Source organism: Strix uralensis, chromosome Z (assembly GCF_047716275.1).
Source record: "Strix uralensis isolate ZFMK-TIS-50842 chromosome Z, bStrUra1, whole genome shotgun sequence".
Taxonomy (NCBI): domain Eukaryota; kingdom Metazoa; phylum Chordata; class Aves; order Strigiformes; family Strigidae; genus Strix; species Strix uralensis.
In genome coordinates, this window is record NC_134012.1 from 28,257,373 (window position 1) to 28,278,429 (window position 21,057).

The 21,057-nt window shown below is 40.4% G+C and overlaps 1 protein-coding gene across 3 annotated transcripts in view; it reads left to right on the forward strand.

Annotated features, from left to right (window-relative positions):
* The window catches only part of MRPS27 (mitochondrial ribosomal protein S27), a 47,563-nt gene extending 27,085 nt beyond the window's left edge, over positions 1–20,478 (forward strand). For all 3 annotated transcript variants that reach the window (XM_074856838.1, XM_074856837.1, XM_074856839.1), the window contains exons 5-11: positions 4,061–4,175; positions 4,628–4,706; positions 6,004–6,119; positions 10,017–10,119; positions 12,379–12,521; positions 15,909–16,064; positions 20,052–20,478. In XM_074856838.1, coding sequence (XP_074712939.1) covers positions 4,061–4,175; positions 4,628–4,706; positions 6,004–6,119; positions 10,017–10,119; positions 12,379–12,521; positions 15,909–16,064; positions 20,052–20,291 — 952 coding nt within the window. In that variant the 3' untranslated portion in view covers positions 20,292–20,478. The remainder of the gene's footprint in view (positions 1–4,060; positions 4,176–4,627; positions 4,707–6,003; positions 6,120–10,016; positions 10,120–12,378; positions 12,522–15,908; positions 16,065–20,051) is intronic.
* The last annotated feature ends 579 nt before the right edge of the window (positions 20,479–21,057 follow it).

Here is a 21,057-nt window from a genome sequence, read left to right on the forward strand (position 1 = left end):
GCTGGCCGGTTCGTGAGCAAGAGAGTGTACACTTGGTTGGCTAAAAATGTTCTGGTTGCCTTGTACCGAGGCTGTACACTTACTGTATCTCTTCCAGGTTATAATCATTTTGCAAGTACAAAGCAATGGTTTAATGAAAATCAAGTTTCTGGACTGCATCATTTGAACAATTTTCCAAAATAAGGGGAATTCTAGTATCATTGCACTGTGTGCTGTTAAGAGTCACAATGACCTTCATATTCCAGGAACTCCTTGTCTTACACATATTCATCTTCTTGGTCCCTGTGGGGACACATGATCTCAGGTCAGTGACTAGAAGGATGACCATATTGATTCTTTAGCCATTAACATTAAAATGTACCAAGAGGGAACTCCCCTAGTACTGTTATGGATGCTTCTCCTTGTCTTTTCTGAACACATAATAAGAATCTTGTGCTTCTCAGGTTTTTATTAGTTCTCAGAAAAATGAGTTTCAGCAACAGACATCTGCAAGATAGCCTCCTGGTCTTTCCATTAGACATACAGCAATTGCTAGAGGCTCCCTTTATTTAATTCACTCTGAATCCTTTGCTTTCTGTAGTTTTAGCTTCCTTCTGTCTTTTCATCTGTCCCTGAACATATTGCCGTGCTTAATTATATTCTGTTTTGTGGAGAAAGAGAAGGAGGAGGATGTTAATGCTTGTCAAAATGACCAGCAATCTCCTCTTTTCCCTGATTCCCTTTCAAATAAAAATGTCTGCCACAACATTTGGTTAGTTTGTCTAGGTTAGCTGAAAAAACAGATACTCTGTTGGCTTCTCTTCTGAGTTAGTAGAATAGAGACAGAGCTCATCCCAGAATAATATGAATCAGAAACAATTAAAGATTGCAGTGTACTTGTTTGTCTTTCACTTCCAATTCTCCTTCTACCACATCATGGATTAATGGAAGTCTGTAGTGTTGAGGGATCGTGTACATGCATATGTATTACATTCTTGTTGACACGGATACAGAAGAATTTTGGCACCAGTCCCATCTCTTCATTCCCAGGCAACTGTTTTGCAATTAATTGTTAGAATTAACCAGAAAGTTCTTCGGCTGAGAAGCTGTTTGCTTTTTATTTGCATAGTACCTAGCACAGTGGAGTTCTGGTCCGAGTGTAAAGATCTTAGTAGATCTTTAATCTTTTATCTCAATACATACAGTAATTATATCTGATAGATCATGTGGTTGCCCATACACACACACACACACTGAAGTCAGTCCCAGCCCTACAAAGCTCATGGGAAGATTTTTTTTAAAGAGTTTTTATAACATGCCTCTGAATTTTGTGCATATAGATTCCAGAAACTTGTGTTGATTGAGGATCAATTTCATCCTGTTTTTAGACCGCATCACATCCCTGTTAGGCCTTTTACTGTCCAAGCGCAATTTGACTTTGAAACCTTGAAGCATTTTGCTATTACAGTAGGCTGTAGCATTCTCAAGGTGCAGGAGGTATTGAGCGCTCTCGCACTGTGGTGTACTCAAGAGAATAAATACAGCTCTGCAAAAAGGAGAATATTCAAACCCATTAAAACCTTTGGGCTTTTTTTAAAAAAAATGTTTGCTTTCCTTCTGTGTAACTAATTAGTAGGAAGGATGCCAAAGATTGTATCAAAAGAAAGGTCTAAGTCTTTGAGAGCACCAGTGTCATGTTTTTATAAGACAAGTATGTTGTTTTGCTCTTGTGAAACAGTATTAACCATTTAATGAAGCAACTTTAAAAGATGCTGGGTGCTGGGTGTTGCACTCTGGACCCATTTTAAATGGCTGGTGAAACAGTCTGTAGCAATTAGATAATTGTTTCATCAAAATATGATTAAAACCAAATGCCTGTAATTGATGTTTCCTGTAAGCATTATTGAAACAGGACTTTAATGAAAGCAAATATACATTCTTGCTGTTCCCAATATTTGAACTCCAGAGGAAAGAAAATGGAAAGCAATTAGAGCAACAAAATGAATGTTAGTAATTTAATATTCAAAGCGTGCTTTTCTTTTTCTGTTAAATTCTAATTTAATGGGGAGATTTCGTGTGCCATTTACAAAACTTTGTATTTAGACTTTGTGTAGTTCTTCAGCTCCGCTTTTGGCACAGATGACTTCTTCATTCTGAAGGCTCTCTAGGCTGCAGTATTTTTCCAGGCTTGGTCATCTGTGTAGCCCTCAGGTGTGGGATGCAATACGCAGAGATTTACTGAGGGGGAAGGAGAGTTGGTGGCCATGTTAATCTGATAAATGTTCTGGAAAGCATGCTCACTCAGGTGGAAGAGCCAGCCCTGTCTCTAAATGGTGCTGCAGCTTGGCTTGAGGCTGAAAACATCTGCACATGAGCCCAGCTCAATCATCAGCATTTTCTACAGGAAGTGGCAGCCACTTCTGTGCTGGGGACTGAGTCTGGTTTTCATGCATACCATTTGAATTGAGAAAGGTTGTGTGCATCTCTTCACACTGGGATGTGAAATTCAGCCCAGGTCCAAGGCAGCAGCTCCTACCACTGTACTCTTAATTGATTCTTCAGTCTTTGCCAAAGGTAAAGCTCCATATGCTTTTTGTCACCACTTCTCCAAATACAGAGCAAAGTCTGAATAAGGATGAAATAAAAGAGGCTGAACTTAAAAGTATTTAATTTTACAAATTGGTTGAGCACTGGAGTAGGGTTGCCTGGGAAGAATACCTGAAGTCATGGCACAAGGTATCTCAGAACAGGTTAAAGAAACATCCGTCCAGAACAAGGCAGCCTGTGCAGGGGATGGCTCTCGAGCAGAGTTTCCCCTTGCATGAGTCATGCCTTACTGATGAAGCATTTCTAAAGCCAATGAAGCATGCAGCAGCCCAGAAATGGCCTGTGCTGAGGCAGCGTGCTTGCATCAGAAATAGCGTGGCCAGCAGGGACAGGGAAGTGATCCTGCCCCTGTACTTGACACTGGTGAGGCTGCACCTCGATTCCTGTGTTCAGTTTTGGGCCCCTCACTACAAAAAGGACATTGAATTACTCGAGCGTGTCCAGAGAAGGGCAACGAAGCTGGTGCAGGGTCTGGAGCACATGTCGTACGAGGAGCGGCTGAGGGAACTGGGGTTGTTTAGTCTGGAGAAGAGGAGGCTGAGGGGAGACCTCATCGCCCTCTACAACCACCTGAAAGGAGGTTGCAGAGAGCTGGGGATGAGTCTCTTTAACCAAGTAACAAGTGACAGGACAAGAGGTAATGGCCTCAAGTTGTGCCAGGGAAGGTTTAGACTAGATATTAGGAAGCATTTCTTTCCAGAAGGGGTTGTTAGTTGTTGGAATGGGCTGTCCAGGGCGGTGGTGGAGTCGCCATCCCTGGAGGTGTTTAAGAGTCGGGTCGACATAGCACTGAGGGATATGGTGTAGTTGGGAACTGCTAATGTTAGGTTAATGGTTGGACTGGATGATCTTCATGTTCTTTTCCAACCTAGATGATTCTGTGATTCTGTGATTCTGAGGCACGATGAATTCTTAAGTGGTTGAAGTGAGGTATGAGTTAGAGTGGGAGACACCAGATGACACAAGCTCCAAAGGTTCAGACCCAGCTGTATTTTAATGTAATTCTGATACTTGCTGATGTCATCAGTCACGGAGCAGTGCTGCTCTTTGATGAGAACAGCAACAATACAGTGTTACGTGATCAGAAGAACAAGGTTGAAAAGTACTACAGTGTTTATAGCAATCTCCGTTAGCCTTTATAAATATACGAAGCTCTTATGGTATGCATCTTTTCAGAGGAAAACCATTAGGCTTTCTGGAAAGCGAGAAGTTTAAAATACTATGCATTTGTGAAAAGATCAGATTCCCCTTTTGTACACACACTATTAAAGTGTATCAAAGTTTTTCTCTTACTTGAAAGGGCTAGATGAAGCTTTTTGAAGAGGAATGAATGACTGCGAAGTCAGATAAAGGCAAATTTATATTTGAGATCATGAAAGGTGGGGATTCTGAAACTTGTAGTTTGTTGATTATATAATTTCTGTCTGTAATAACAAATATTCATACTGTCACCTGGACTGTTACCATCCTTTAGGTTTCGGCATAGTCCAAATTGCTGGTACTTAAGAGACTGGACCATCCACTGCTGGATCAGACAGTGCTTAAAATATGGTGCACAAGACAAAGCCTTATACACATTAAAAAACAAGGTAAGTTTTTATGAGGAAAAGTCATGAATATATTTGATCAGCTTTTTCAGACAAGTGTGGCTTGCCAGGAATTCCTACTGCAGCCAGGTCATGTGGACTGTGGTTTTAAGTTCATATATTTCTTTGTTAAAACAAAAATTAATGTTGCGCTTGAATTTTAGCTAAAGCACCTTTTATTTCCTCTTCTTACCCAGGAAGCTTTGTTTTTAAACAGTGTTGGTGTCCAAACATGCTAGATGAAGGGGAGGCATAAAAACCTGATAGGCAATACCCTTCTTCATCCCAAAGGCTCAGATAAAATGCCAAAACAAATCTAAAACATCAAAAGTTAGAAGGTCTACATCACAGGTGCCGTGCTAATCTTGTGTTGCTTGACTGACTGTATAGTGCTATGCTTGGGAAGATATGAACAGCAGATTTTCACACTGATTATTTTTCCTGCTTCTCTTTAGGTTCAGTATGGAATTTTCCCAGATAATTTTACATTCAATATTTTGATGGATTCTTTTATAAAGCAGAAGAAATATGAAGGTAAGATAATATGTACCAATTCTGCATCCTTCATTGTATGCTCTCATATCTGCAGAGCCTTTATTTGAATTAAAAACTTTTAGCTGTATTTTCTCAAAATCACCTTAAAAACACACCTTCTCCTTCCTTTAAATTACTTTTCTGCATGTTTATATCTCATTTCTGTTGGGTTTTTATTCGTTATATAATTTTGAAACACATACACTTCACAGTTTCAACTGTGATCAGTCCCATTCCAAGTGTAAATCAACTTCTCCAGTTTTACAAGTCTGACTTACATCCTAATGACATCACCGGAGTTATTAGTGACAATTAGAGTGTTATAAGAATTGGAATGCATATTGGTAGAGTTTATCTTACCTACATTTAGCTGTTCAAAAAGCTGCATATCCAAACCATTTGTCTAGACTTTCCGTCTGTCACTGGAAAGCACCAGCTATGCTGAACTGTCATGTTGAGGTGTCTGTCTTTCCCTGTTAAGTGTTTTAAGTGTTGAGATGAATAATCCTATCATGTTTGATGACAAATATTTAAGATTTTCATTTCACTGCAGGTTTTCTGGTACTGTAGACTTGCAGTGAGCTTTTCTTTGAAGAAGCATCTTGTAAAATCAGCTGAAAGGGACAGTAGAATCGCAGGGCTTGTTTGTAGCTTTTATCATGAAAATTTTGCTAAATAACAGATTAATACATATATTTATTGTAGTTTGAGAGCCACCCCTATCTGAATTCTTCCTTATTCCATCCATATTTCTTTTCTGTGGCAGGCTCAAGCCTTTTGTTTAACAAACTGTCCTTCCTGACAGAGAGTGTCACTGGAACGCCCTGTGGAGCTCCTCCAGAGCACTGTTTGCTGAATGCACTGAGTGCTGTGGGTGATCTGTGACATTTCTGCTGCATTGTACTCTCCTGTCACGTTAAGGGCAGTGAATTTAAGCCAGTTTTCTCTTGTTTGTAATCTAAACACAAGAACAAAGAAGTAATTTGTAAGGATTTTTTAAAAAATTTTAATGATTGAAGGGATGAGCAAAGAAGAGACAATTGAAGAGTTTAGAGCTGAGTTTGGAAAGCTCCTTTGCTGTGGTCTCATGCTATTCCACCCATTCTTCCTTCTCACAGTGTGTTTGAATAACCCAAATGAGTAAGACTAATTCTATGCTAGTAGTCATAAGAAATCTTTAACTTTCTCCCTAGCTACTTCAAAACATACAGCAATGAAGTATCAGTGAACATGAGTGGGTGTGAAAGGGAGCTGTGTAAATCTGCACTTGCTGATTATGTATTGTTTTCTTCCATAGATGCTATGTCAGTAGTAACAGAGATCATGCTTCAGGAAAGTTTTGATGAATTCTCAACACAGCTTCTTTCTCTCTATGTTTTATACCAGTATCTGACAACCAAGTCTGAACATACGGTAAGCTGACCACACTCAAAATGATACACAAAGCCTCCATTTCTCAGTGTCATGGTACAGTGATTTGGACATTCAGTCTTGAATATATTTTGGTTCCCCTAAGTTTACCTGGAGAAAATAAATACTCCATTTTTTTCATCATTTTTACAACAGCAGAATAAAGAAAAAAAGAGAAACAACAAAATATGAAAGCCATCAAATAACTTGTCACCACTTTTGCTCCTTTCTCTGAAAGGGAAGGTGTGTTGGGATTTTCAGATGTAATGTATGCCCATTGGAAGGTTATGAAATTACATTTCAGTTCCGTTCAAAGAGGGCTCTATCAGTTAACGCAAAAAAACTGTGTCACCTATTGTATAGGACCCTGTTAAGGCGAGTATTGCTCACCATTAGAGCTTGGGGTTGATGGTGGTGCAGAATTATAAGGCATTTTCGCTAGGATTTTTACTATCCCATTTGTCTTTGGGTGTACTGTTTCTAGTATGTATTTGTATTAAAACTGAATTCATTACATCTCTCTTGTCTCCAAGGATTAGGGGTTTCTTGTTCACATCTCACTTGCTTAAGGCCAACATGACAGTTCGGACTCTTGGAAGTGGCATTATTCTACTTTTGCAGAAGGGGCTCAGTTAGGTATCAGCAAAGGACTCTGCCATTTCCATCACTTCAGGAAGCTACTGTTCATGTAGTTCGGCACAAGCCTTCTGTCCCGGTTTGAGCGAGTGACAGGGTGTTTTGGTAGCAGGGAAGGGGGCTAGAACAGTGGCCTCCTGTAAGAAGCTTCTCGAAGCTCCCCCAGCCCCAAGCCAGACCTGCCTTTGCACCAGGGCCGAGCTGATGAGCTGCACCTCTGTGATAATGTATTTAAGAAGGGAAACCTGGGAGAACTTGTGGGAGTTGTGAGAAGGAGTTGTGAGGAGAACATCTGTGCAAACAGCGAGGTCAGTGGAAGAAAGGAGGAGGAAGGGGGAGAGGTGCGCCAGAGCAGAGACGCCCGTGTATCCCATGGTGAGAGGGCAGGGCTGCTCCTCCCACCACCCATGGCGGTTTATGGTGGAGCAAATGCTGATTTGCGCCCTGTGGGGGGCCCCACACTGGGACAGGTGACTGCATCTGAAGAAGGCCGAGACTCCATGGGAAGAAGCCGCCACCATTGTAGTTCAGCACTGGGAGGACTGCAACACATGGGGGTGACCTACACGCCCGTGGGAGTGACGCATGTTGGAGAGAGCTTGTGGAGCACTGACTCCTGTGAGAGGGGGACAGCACTGGAGCAGGGGAGGAATGCCAGAAGTTCCCCCACCCTGAGGTGGAAGAAGCGGTGGGACTGACTGCACGGCCTGTTCCCAGTCCCTGTGCTGCTGGGGATTAAGGTCTAGAAATACCAGGAGCAAAGCTGAGCCTGGGAAGAAAGAGGAGGTGGTGGAAGGTGTTTTCAGGGTGTGGTAATGCTTCTCACAGTCCTACTCTGTCTGTTAAGTGTTGTTGTTGTGAGTGTGTATATTAATTTTTATTGGGTTTTTTTTTCTTTCCCCTAACAAGCCTGTCTTTTGCTTGTGCCTTAAAGGATGAGGTCATCCTTCGCTGTCCTTATCTCAAGTTCCTGGGTCTTTTGCTTTTCTCCTTCTCAGCACTAGTGGGGAAGGGGGGGTAAGCAGCTGCGTGGTGCTCACTTGCCCTCTGAGCTCAAACCATGACACTTTCAATAGCATGTTGTCATCCATATGGAAAATGCTTCAAGCCTCCATTTGTCTTACATGAAGCATCTCCCAAAATAGGTATTACAGATACCTTAAGGTTTTAACTCAATGGGGTTGTAATTTCAATTTTCACTATAGAAATCAGATGTGTGTTTGCACTGTTCTGTGTCCTCCTTCATTCCCCAGAAGTCAAGTGTGATTGATCACTTGCATATGAAAAGCAGAGGGACCAAAATCTCATTTTCTCATTGTGTTTGTCCATGTTTGTGTATCCTCACTGCAAAAGACAAGCACTTGTCAATATGTATAGGATTTCATGAAAGCTGAATATGCAAACAAGGATGGTATGGACATGACACATTTAAGGCATGCATATTTATACAGCTGCATTTTGAAATAACCCATCCAAAGACAGCTATAAGCCATATTTTTATATGCATACACCATACAGTGTACCATTCAACACCTCATAATTCTCAGTACCAATTTTCTGTGTTTGATTTCGGAAGTGGGGGAAGGCAGAGTTATGAGATCTGCTTGACTGCTCCTGAAAATCCCATTCCCTTTTCCCAAGGTGTGAGACAGGTCAGCCAGTGTCCTGTTGCAGACAGACCCTTGGCTGTAGCTTAGGGTCCAGCAGCCTGATGAAATGTTTTTTAACTCTGAGAGCTGAATCTTAGGCAATCTGATGTGTGTTAGTCTTTAGGGTGTATAGCAGTGGTGATAGAGAGCTTCCATTTTTCTGCTGTTGTAAACACCACTGAAGCCTGACTGGTCTTGGCTGTCCCCAGGAAGTTCCGTCCTTAACTGCTGCTAACAATCGGTATGATTGCTAACTTCCACTGCAAAGGTGTTAACATTAAGTTCTTGCAGTTCCACCAGCTCTTTGAGCCAAATGAGCTAGCTCCCAAAAGAACCTAGACTGCTAAAAGCCCAGTTTTCCCAGTTGCATTTAATTTTCCTATAACATTCAGCTGGTGTGCTGAATTCAGCATGAAGCAGCCCTATCTCCTTGTATCCCTTTTCTGGGTCAGGCAAATACCTTGCCTGGCTGTCAGGTGATGGTATTTTGTGTCAGATGATAACATGCAAATTCTTGTAGCACCTGGATGGAGACAGAAAAAAATGCCATACCTTGAAAAAACATCTCTGAATAATACATTAAACCAGAAGGTCACACCTTTGTGTTTTTTAAGATTCAGTGTGTAAGCCAAAACATCTTGCTAACAATTGTTTTTTCCTCTTTGTCTTGCTTTTCCTCTTGCTAAATAGTGTACCTTAGGGAATTTTTAGAAGGATTTTTTCTTTCACCAGGGATATTTGTTTCAGGTCGTAAGGTAATAAATGAGACACCAAAGTACCCTGCCACAAACCCCATGTGTTAGAGAGTCAGACTTCCTCCAATCTATTGCCTTTTATAGCTTCTTTTTCCTCATTTTATTACTGATTTGAGTTGTTCACCTTCTTTCACTTGCAGTAGAGACATTTATGCTTGATATTTGTGCTTCTCCAGTCTTGAAAAATATACTGTACTATCCCATAGCAAAACAAAATTCACACTACTCTTGTGGTTTTAATGTGCTTACTGATTGGGTGCCCTTTTGTAGCTGTCACTGGTGGTCTGGCTCAGAGAGCTGGTACTTCTCTCTAGCTGGAGAGACAGCTATAATTTTAATCCTGGGGCATACAGTGGTCTTGGTGAGTTGCATATATTCTTCTCACAGTGCAGATTTTGGACTCAGAGCAGCTATTAGCAGCTATTCTTCTCTCAGCATTTTCCTATTCTAGTGAGGGATAGTAGAGCATGTATCTTACCACAGCTGCTCTAGTACAGAAGCCACGTAATTCTTTTCTTCATCAGTGTTAGCCTGAAGCAAGTGCTAGGACATACAGGACAGAGACAGAGCTTGACTGGTGTAAATCAGTATAACCCTCTGTCCTGAGGGAAATGCACTGATAGACTTCCATGCAAAATCTCAACCACTCACATTTTACTGTCTTCTGAAAAGAGAGGTGTTCATTTGTATAATGTGTACTGTTCCTCAGGATATACATACTGTAACTCTGAACACTAGACATGTTTAATGATTCCTTATTGGTAAGATATCTGATGAAAACCATGTGGGCTATCTTTGGCTGCTGCCAATTTATGTTTATGTTTGTCAAGGAACGCTTACTTAGTTTACATTATTTGCAGTGGGAAGAGGAGAGAAATCTTGGAGCATCGCTAGTGCTTACGGGTCTAAAGCAAACAAACACTGTGGGTTTTAGCTCCCAGCTCTATGGCTATGCATTCCTTGGTAAGTTTTACCTCCCTCATAATCATCTTTTCCCTCTTGTCTTCAGTGGCTGAATTAAATTGGCATCTTTGCTTTATTAAAGTGTAATTGAGGAGAAGGCTAAGAAAAAAAAAAGGCAGAAATAGTGGAAGAAATGATTTCAGGGTTAAGACTGAATCTATTTTGTAAGCCTGGAGGGTAGTACTGATTTGAATGGTATGGCCTTCATTAGACAGCTTCAGAACCTCCTTTAGGGCTCCCTGCAGGTTTGGATTGGCAGCTGGGAGAAAGAAGACATTCTTAAAGAACAGTAGGGTTGGTTTGTTTGTGGACCAACAAATTTTCAAAAAACCCAAAAGTACAGAGTTCCCTAACACAAATTTTAGGTTATGGACAATAGACCTTTCTAGTTACTGAGCTGCTTAAAATAATCCTTAAACCTCAAGAAGTTCAGAGAGCACAGCCTGAAAAACACTATGTTTAGAACATTTACTCTTCACTGTAAAATTAATGTTTCTGTTGTGAACAGCAGATAGCAGTGCCTTTATCCTGTACCTGTTAAGGAGTCTTCACTGCTAACGATATGCTATATTGTTAAAGAGCAGTTAGATCAGGGTATATCCAGAATTAGAGGGAAGGAAAATGGGGAATGGATTAGGTAATTACTGAATTTCGTCTAATTGAATAATTGAAAAATTGAATTTCTATACTACTTTAGAGTAATATAGCGCAGTTAGGTTTTGTCCTTCTCTACAAAATGATTATTTACTTGAAAGTAATTAATTAATTTAAAATTTATGATCATGCAGTTGTTCCATTACTGCATTATGTTTTATTTTAGAATTTATTGAGGGTAATAAAAAGTGGGCTTGTTCTTAAAATGTGGTCTCAAAATACAATGTGTAGTGGCAGAGTTACGATGCTGATTTGGATTTATCGTGACTCTAAGACAAAAAACTCATTTTCAGTAAAATGTGAAAATTACTTTGAAAGCAGCATTTTCCTTGTAGCTGTAGTTTGTTATTCAGTGGAGATACTCATACAGATAGAGGCTTTGCTGTCTATGTGGCATTCAGTTTGGAGTGGTTTTTTATGTCATATAGATTGGTTGAATAGTGGCTGTATTTCAAAAATGCACTTCATTGTTGTTTGTGAGCAGTATTACTTGTTCCATGACATTGACATTCAGTAGATCAAAAGCTATTTACTTTTATGTCACGTATTCCACAGCCTTGCCAACACTGATAGAACCAACCTCTGAAAGAGTGAAAGATGTCTACAGGCACAGAGTGGCCTCAAGCACCTGAGATATTTTAATTTAACCATAATCCATAAGCTTTGGTTTTCCTAAACTGTTCTCTTTGATGTAAAGAAGAGTAAGGTGTGTTTCATACTTTTGTGTCATTATAGCCAGAGTGTAAATCAGATTGAGAGCCTGGATACAACTCTTGTAAGCTACCCTGAAGTGGTATTATTTGTTACATTGACAATGATAAAATCAAAACCTTAGAGTGACAATCATTGCAAATTAGTACTCACCAACTGCAACATGCTGTACATTTCCTCTATTATGTACGAGTTTTGCATTCCCTAGTAATTACTGTCAGAAGAAAAGCCAAACGATCAGTGGTGCTGTGCATCAGAGGCAGGTCCTGATAAAGTCAGTGAAGACCGTGTTGCACAGAATGTCCTAAATCAAGAATCAAAATTTCATTTTGGCAGGTCTCCCCTTTTTCCTTTCAGGAAGCTCCAGCAGAAATAGGGGTACTAAGCTGTATAGTTAGCCAGAGTGTGTGCTTTAAACACTGTACAGTCTGGCCGTGACGCATGTGTGAGTATACCCTAAAGGCCACAGAGGTGAGTCCAGACCCTCAGATTTAGTGCACACATGCTGCACAGTCAGCCCCTGAAGGCTAAGGAGACGTTTGTCTTGAGATCTTCTGACGTCCTGCTCAGAGCTGCTGTTACAACGGCCAGACAACCAGAAAACATGATCACTTTTCCTCCTTTCTGTCTGGACAAAATTTCTGGGGGAGGGAGGAGGGGAAACGGGGAGGAACCAGAAGCAAACATGTAATAGCTGTGAAGTTGGGCAAAAGGGCAGCACCTTGATAAAGTAAGGTAATAGCAGTTCTGTCAGAGCAGCTTTGTAGAAAAGTGTGTTTTTACTACAGAAGCCAAGACACTTGCTGTTACTTCTAGAAAACAGAGCCACCCCATATGGATTCTGTTAAGACTCCAGTATTGAAGTACTAATGCTAAAGTATTTTTTTATCACAGGGAAAGTGGAGTTGAATAAAGGGCTAAGAGCTGTATACAATCTAATGCCACTGATGTGGACACCTGGGTACTTGAATAGGTGCTTGCAAGTGATGGAGAATGTGGCTTCATTGTCAGGGGACAGCAAAATCTGCAAAGAAGCTGTAAGTATGAAGGCTGTAACCTGCTGAACAAAGAGAATGTCATACAACCCAAACTCCAGTAAAACCTGTGAATTCTGTGCCTTGCTAATGGGAAGAGGCCCAGCAATACTTCAGAGGTCTTTGGAAGACAGGAGAAGAAGTAATGTTTAGAACAGAACCACTGCTGCAGTTGATGAACCAGTCATGATGTCTACTGGCATGTCCTTGGGAATAAGTGTCTGTTACTGCCACAACATTTAAGTATGTTTCCTAAGCCTTCCCCTCCCTGTAGAGACACCTGGGTCTGTGTCACAGAAAGCACACATCTGTAGGGATAGGAAGACACCTTTGTTTCCCAAGCTTTTGAACTCACTCAGAGACATACTTCTTAGCAGTGAGGATGAAATATCACATCTTGTTCCTTTCCTGGCTAATTCCGTGTATTCTGTGCCCTTTGAGATGATGTCCTGAGTGATACTGGTCCAAAAACAGTACAGAGTGATTTCTAGAAGGGTTGTAGTGCCCTCAGTTGGGGAAGGTGGATAGATTTGGTCCACTTGTGAGGGCAACACTGACTAAGGGACTTGAGGCTTAGGAATGCTGTGGGGCATCAGGCTGATCCCAGAATCAGGCAGTTTAGGAGGAATAACTTAGGAAACCACCACCACATGGGCTGGAGCATCAAAACGGCACTGAGGTGTCACCTCCTTTTCTTGTTACGCTTTCCTGAAGGTGTCTCTGGTGACAGGAGTCTCCCTTTTGCTACCATCGCTACTAGGCTTACAGTTTCTGCATTTCACTTGACAAACAAAGGCCAGGGCGCTGCTCAGCAGGTTCTGCTATCTGTTGCTCTGTGCTTGGAAGCAGGTCTGTGTGATACTGGACAGTGCAAGGAAGGAAGTGTTACATTTGCAACTTCCACCATTTTGAGTTACCTCTTCGGGTGTGTGGTTTTGGAGATTTCGTCACTACTCCAAGTCTGAAGAACTTAGCCTAATACACTTGTGATTTTTTTCTGCTTACAAACCCTAGAAAAATTAAAAAACTCCTCTGCTTGCTCTGGCTTGGAGATGAACATCCTGCTTCTGAAACAAGGCTGCATCTTTCTGTGGTACAGCAGGACCATAAAAGATCCCGTCCTTCTGTGTATTAATACTGTAAAAATAGTAAGTGCTAGTAATACCTAGCAGTGCTTTCTTTGCAGAGACACTTCTTACTTTGTTTGGTGAACAGCTAGGAACTTATAAAATAAGGTTGTTACTGATTACTTGCTGCAAGTATCTCTGTACAAATCCAGTAGTAAAGCTCAAAAAGCAGTGATCGTGAGAGCCACACAGAAACTTCCATGAAGAGATACTTGACCTTGTTTGAATTTTAGGTAGCAGTATATAAACAATAGTGCAAGTCAAGTAAGTTTCACCAAGCTGAGGACCAAGAGCAGGCTTGGATGATTTATTATTAAAATAATTTTTCTCTAATGCATTTTTGTGATCCCAGTGCAGAAAGGAAGACAAGGAAAATATGTTGGTCCATATCCTTGTCTGGTCTAAAGTAATTACAGCGTATTGATTTGCATAATCTGGCCTTTTTTACCTAAATGTTCATTAAGATTTTACTATTAAAATCCATACAAAATATTTTTAATTACTATTTCCAACTAAAATGTAGTATTCCTAAGGGTGAAGGACTAAGAGCACTGACCAGATCAATATTGGGGTCAGTCAACTTCCACTGAATTCAGCAGCAGATATGATGGAAACAACTTCAAGTGCCATAAACCATTTTTTCCTGTAGTATCCTGGGTCTCTCTTGGGCAGGACTAGGTTGACCATTATGCAGTTCTCATAAATACATGTCAGCACTGAGAAGTACGGGCTATGTTGAAAATCATTGTCCTTGCATGCCTGCACAATCACAAAGTTACACGAGAAAGACACGGTCCTGGTTTTGTGAACCTGGCTCTTTTCCGAAATGTAATACTATTTTCTGTCCGAATAAATTTCGTTATCTCAAAGGGAAGTTTTCAAATTAACATTTTTTAACTGTGCAGTTCTTGTGTAAACATTTTGAAGTGATTTGCCCGATCATGATCAGTCACTTTCAGGCTTTAAGCTTCCATTCATTTCTGATTAGAAGGGTGTCTCTTTTCTCTCTGCCATTACTATCTTAACAACATAATAGAAATACTGTTTTAGTATTGTGCTGTATAGTTTAACTGTGAACAAGCAAGACAAGTTTTGTTTTCTTCAATTGTCTGAGAAAGTCTCTAAATGAGTGTGTATTTCCAAGCACATAGTTATTATTTCATTGCTTGTTCCATCCTGTTTCAGTACTGCAAGTTCAAAGATTACATTTCAGTGTCAAGAACATTATTTCAAATAAGCTTAATTTTTATTCCTTTAGCATTATAAAGTTATGCTAGGAAAATGAAACTGTATCAAGATCCCTTTTGCTTGGAGAAAGCATCACAGATTCAAAGGTTACACAGAGTTAATTCATCCTACTGATAAACATTCAGAATTAGGATTCATGGAAGGATAACAGCTCTTTACATTTGTAAAAGCTGAACTTTAAAATGCAGGCAACCTGCATCTAATAATTCCAATTATGGAGATCATGTTATTCCCAAAACAGCAGCAGCATCCATATAGCAGTTCCATCTTTTGTATCAATAATACATACAGAAATAATTTACCAAGTCCCATAGTGAAGCTAATGCATTCTTTTGATACAGCTGCAATTCAGTTAGGAGAGGGTGGTTCTTTTACTACCTCAAAAGACAAAAGTGTGAAGAGAACTGAGGTGTCACAGAGTAAAAATATACCTATACCAATATATGCCTACATTTCCATTTTCTCTGTTAAATTATCATACTAATGATAGGAATGAATGTTCTTGTTGCTGAACAGGTGATTTCCCTGCTTCCTTTCACCAAAGGGGTCTGGATGTACCAAAGAGGCAGAGAGATTATATTGTTCAAACGTTCCATAGTAATATCTTATTTAGATGTATCTGTGATTGTGTATCATGCTAATGCTGTTATCAGTGACTGCCATTTAGCATTAGCATTTATGGCTGGATATCAGGCCAAGAAGAGACATTAGCCTCATGTCTGACAGATCTGCAAATACCAGTCAGCATCTGAGTCACAGGGAGATTTACTGTTGACAGGGAGTGGTGGAGTTGTTCTGTTGCAGGGCTTTAATGTTCACCCTCAGAGTTACCAAGTACAGTACAAAATTCTTGCAAGTCCTATTTCCTTTTAGAATTTGGTTTTCTTTTTTCATACACAGACATCATCTCAAAATACATGGTAACTCATGAAGTTGTTTGTAAACATGACAGCATTGTTACTCAGATTGTATTTCCAAACTGTTTATGCTAACAGTGACAAATGTGATTGTTCAGATTGATGCTCTGGAGACTGTTTTGCAGTCTGCCCTTGAAGCAAAACCTGATCCAGAATCAGCTAAAGAAGTCAAGGAATTAGAGCAGAAGTTACAGTGTGCAGAATCAGAAGAAACAGAGCAGTCTAAAGCACCCGAGTACTACAGCCGATTCAAGGTAAGAGAGTTTCATTTATCTAAATATTCTAAGCTGTAGTAGATCACCATAATATATACTGGGAAATATATATACTGGCTTATTATGGCTAGTAGACTGACACCCCTTCAGTGCATCAGAGTCCTACCTGGCATTTTTGAAACTGATGTCACCTTACATTATCACTTCTTCAAACAGGAAGCAGCAGCCTACAAAGACATAAATCCTCAAGGCCACTTGTCTTTTGTCTGTCTGCTGGGATTTTATCTTCACTTTTCATACATCAAAATGATAAGTCGCCAAAGTGGTATGCCATTAGACATCCATTATCTGACCTTGTGTGGGCTCTTGTTCATTAAAATAAATTATAATAAGCATGAGACCATCATGACTTTATTGTCTGTTTGTGTATGAATAAGTAGAAGTGTTTCATTCTATACTTTTGATCTAGGGAATTAAGTAAGGCTGTATCCCCTCCCTTTTATCTTTAGGTTGTCACACTGACGATAACAATATGAAACACAAACAGTTGTTGATTAGGACACAGCTATATGAGTGCATTTTATTTGATCATCTCATAGCTCATCATTTTATCTTCTTTGATTTGTGCTGTGGTAAAAATCAAATACTCCATGTTGAAAATAATCTGGCTTATATTTCCAGGAGCAATAGTCTTTTCATAGCCCGTTGGTTTCCATTGTTGCTGCCATGACCTTGGATAGTTCTGGATAGACTGTTGTTCTTCTAAAGAAATGTCATAAGTTAAAAGACTAGTACCCTATGGTTTCATCTCACACACAATTTTCCTTTCTTTTAATTTTTATTTACATAAATTATTTGCCACTAATCTTGAGATGTTAAACCTGCTTTGTAGGCACTTAGAACTTTTTAAAAGTGTTTGGGAATCAGTGGGTGCTCAGCATGTGATAAATAATGCCTGGATGAATAACACTGAATTAGGTAAACACAAGTGCCCTTTGAAGGAGGGAATGAGACATTTTTATGAGCTTCTCATTGTTGTATCTATTGTTTAGCCTTGAAGAAAATAATGCAGAGTGCTCAAAACAAGACCTGAATGTCAAATTGGGGACAGACTAGTGCCAAGAGGGTAGTTTTCTTCTCACCTCAACCTTTCTACAAGTTTCATGATTAACCCCAGTTCAGGTGTTCACTGGTGTGGCAGTGAGTGCCCAGGCTTTGAGCGAACAAACTACAGTCCCAGTGCTTAGATCTAAACTCTCACCAGAAAAGTCTGAATATAAGAAAGACATATTCCTCATTGGGAAATCTAGGTATCCAACAGTAATTTATATGTAAATAAGCCACAATTTCTGGTTGTCTGGATGAGAAAAGGAGCTCTTAAGTCAGAATGCCATTTCAGCTAAGCCTGAAGGAGGTCTCAGACTCTCTGAAATCCATTAGGCCAGCACCAGCCAGTCTTCCCAGCTGTACCCCTGGACACCTACAGTTGTAGTTCACAGGGCAGAAAAGTTCACTAGAAATCCATACCAGCCTGAGGAAAGGTGGCAGCTCTGAAGCAACCTGGTGGTGTCAGCATTCACAGTTTCTGTCCCAGCACAGATCATCTGCCCCTTGTGTGATGTAACCCCAACACAGAATTTGCACTTATGATGATGATGACACTTCAGTTGCACTTTGTCCAGCCCTGCATTATCCAGCACATCCCAGTCTTTCTCCTTGAGCTCAAAACCAGTTGCTTCTGTCTCCTCCTTGCCCTGTTCTCTTTCACAAGTCATACCGCTAGGTATGCAAGGAAAAGCATGTGGATTTGCTCCAGACATACAGTACCTGTCTAGAATTGCAGCTTGTTCTGCATGGCTTTTATACACATACTTGGACTCATGTCTCATACCAACCTTCAGAATGGCCATTTGTGGAAGTACCTGAAAAAGCCATGCAGCCTAACGGATATGATGTGTGAGAGGTAGCATGTCCTCCACTTCCACCTAAACAAACAGGACTGGAGGGCATTTGGATTTTTCCAGATAAAGCCTTTAGAGCTGTAATTTAGACTCTCTGATACTGTCATTCATGTTGTAATTACCTGTTTTCAGATCCAGTATGCTGAGGCTCACTAGCCAGTACAGTGTTCTTCAGGCAATTCCTTCCGTGTCACTGATCAGTGGGCAAACATTTCATCACATAAATGCTGGGAACACCCTCTCTTAAAAGCAGTGCTCCTTCTTTAATTGTCTGCATGCAGAGCCCTGGAGACTATGTATCAAAAATTAATGATTTGGCCACTTAAGAATGTGCCCTTTTGGTACCTGCAGGACACAGAGCCTGCTGCTTTCCTAAATTAGTTTCACTAATGTATCACAGCAGATCAGGGAAGATCCCGGGAGTTCAGTGGTACCAGTAGTGGCTTAGGAGATAAGTCCTGCTACTTTCCAGTTTGTTGCCTTTCTGTGGTTCAATCTCATACTGCTTAGGTTCAGTGCGTAAACCCCGTTTTCAGCACATCCTTAGTAGTGGCTAGTAGGGAGAGTCTGAAGGATCTAAATGAGTTAAACTGAATATCTGATCTGTAAACATGAGTGTAGTTGTCAGGTTCCTTCCCCAGACCCAAGCTGTACAGTCTCTTCATGTTTCTCACTGATGCATTGTATACTTACTGACATCTCAGACAAAATAGACACGAATACACCGAAGTATTACTGAGTTTAGTTTTAGTCCATTAGCTTCAAAGTCATTGGGGTTTTTTTCATTCTTCATCACAAAATCAAAAACCAGACAGAGCCAAATACCCAAGCCCCTCAGACCCACATGCCTAGCATTTTAAAGAGTTCTTAATCTGCTGTCTGTCCAATTCAAACCTTCGAGGGTCTGGCAAAACAGAACAAAGCCTGCAGTTCTGTTGGCTAAGGCACTGAGAAGTGGAGAGGCCTCAGAGGGGACATCATAGTTTCCTGTGTAAGCACAAGTCAGAGCCTCAAGACAGTCGGGGTGAATGTTCCCCACATCTTTGCATCAACCTGCAGTGCAAAACAATAGGCTTTATTCAAAGGGCCTACGAAAGAAGCAAGGATATACCTTTCTTTAGGATATGTACTTCCTTTAAACATTTCTGCAAGTAGTGGGCTCAGTAAAACATTTTATTTAAAAGAACAATCAGGAAAATGTATTGCTATCTAATGAATGAGGCATGGTAAAGAATCTGCCAGTGATGTGTCATCTTTCTCCCTCAAGAAACTCCTTCTTGGTTGTGTATCTGCACTTTTAAGGCAATCAATCAGATTGTTAGTGAGCCATCCGGCTAAAGATTCCATAAAGCCAGAAATAGTATCACTGGATGATTCATCATCTTAAGTGAATTAACATTTTATGCTGCATGAAATCTAAATAAGTAGACCTCAAGAAAGGAATACTGCACAGTTTCTTACAGAATCTCTACTCTTAGTTTGTGTAGAATATCCCTGGAAAAAAATATCCCTTGCTTTAGCACTGTTGTACAGTCTGTGTAGGCATAGTCAAGTAGATCACAGTAACTTTTGGGAAGAAAAAGTATGGGAGTTACCTAGTAAGCTGTTAGCTAGAGAGCATTTAAAGTGATGTGCATCTGTTGAGAAGGGTGCTAATGCAGGCAGTGTGGAGCAAATTGTTCATTTGGTATTGAGGTGAGACACAAAACTAAGGTGTTTAGATTGTATTTACTGTAGTTGACTCGTCAGCTGGTCTGTGTTAATATGAAATAACTGAATTTGGAAAAATAAAGATAATTTCAATGGTTAATGAAAATGAAACTTCACTGGTTTAGTTTTAATGCTCAAAAAATTTGTTTTAGAGGTTAGCATTTCAAGAAATGGTATCAGCTACCACAGTTGAAACACTTTGCTGGGATAAAATAATTACCTGGCCTGTGTGGCCCAGCTAATAGTTAGATTTGAACAGCGATGTATTGGTTGTTATAGGGAAGTATTTCATGGCTGATTATTTTGTGACTGACTGGCTGTCTCCTTCTCCCCACCAAATCCCTTTTTATGACAGGAGCTGTACTCTAAGCTGCATTCACTTGGCAAGGTTGAATCTGAAAGCCTGTTAACCCTGACCACCCAACTTGTCAAGGAAAAGCTGCCAGCATGTGAAGTGGAAGACATTGCAAAACATGAGCAGAAGCTGAAGGAGTGGGAGCAAGAACAAGCACTTCTCATTGAGAGAGAAAGAGAGATGAGAGAAAAGGCTAAGCAGGAAATGGAAGCTAGGAAGCTAGCTAAAGCATCTGCTTAGTACTGGAACTGAAAGACTACCACAGTGGTATGCGTTTCTCTGTCAGGGAACTGAAGTGCTCACCATTATTAATATTTCACTTCAATCCTGCTGCAAGTGTGACTGTATGTGACTGCTATATGCAAATTAAACTTTTCCCATTTTGCCTGTTTCCTGAAGTAAAGCACATGTGGTTTAGAAATCTTCATCCTGTATATATTTTCCTCCTACCACCAACCAGGCAGGGGGTGGGATGGAGACAACACAAAGAAGCAAAGGCATAAGAAGTAGCTTGCCTGTGATGAAAGGTGTAGAGGGTGGAAGGAACAAAAGAAGAGGGAAGAATTTCAAACACAAGTTGTTTCATTAGGGCTTTCTCACAGGGAAGAAGAATGCCTTGGCTACTCTGAACTTCAGACACTAAGAGGATTAACATATATTGATTGCTTTTTTTTTCCCAACCCATTTGGAAAATTTGGGCTACTATACATGGAGTTTGAAACCTAACTTTAGACTTAAAACTGCTTCTAAAGAGTTCAGCCTAGTGAGTTAGCACTTGTACAGGCACTGCCTTCCCTGTAAGGAAGTTAGAAATTTCTGACTTTAGTAGTGTTGCTCTGCTCCATTGTTAAGGTCAGTAGAAAAACACACACAATCACCTCTGCACATGCCAAGGACCCTCATACTGCAGTGCAGTTTCCTTTTATGTTCTGGGCACTGTTTCTTGAGGTTTTTGACCTAATTTCCTTCTTTGTCTCAGCTGCGTATGTGGTCCCATGCCCCATTC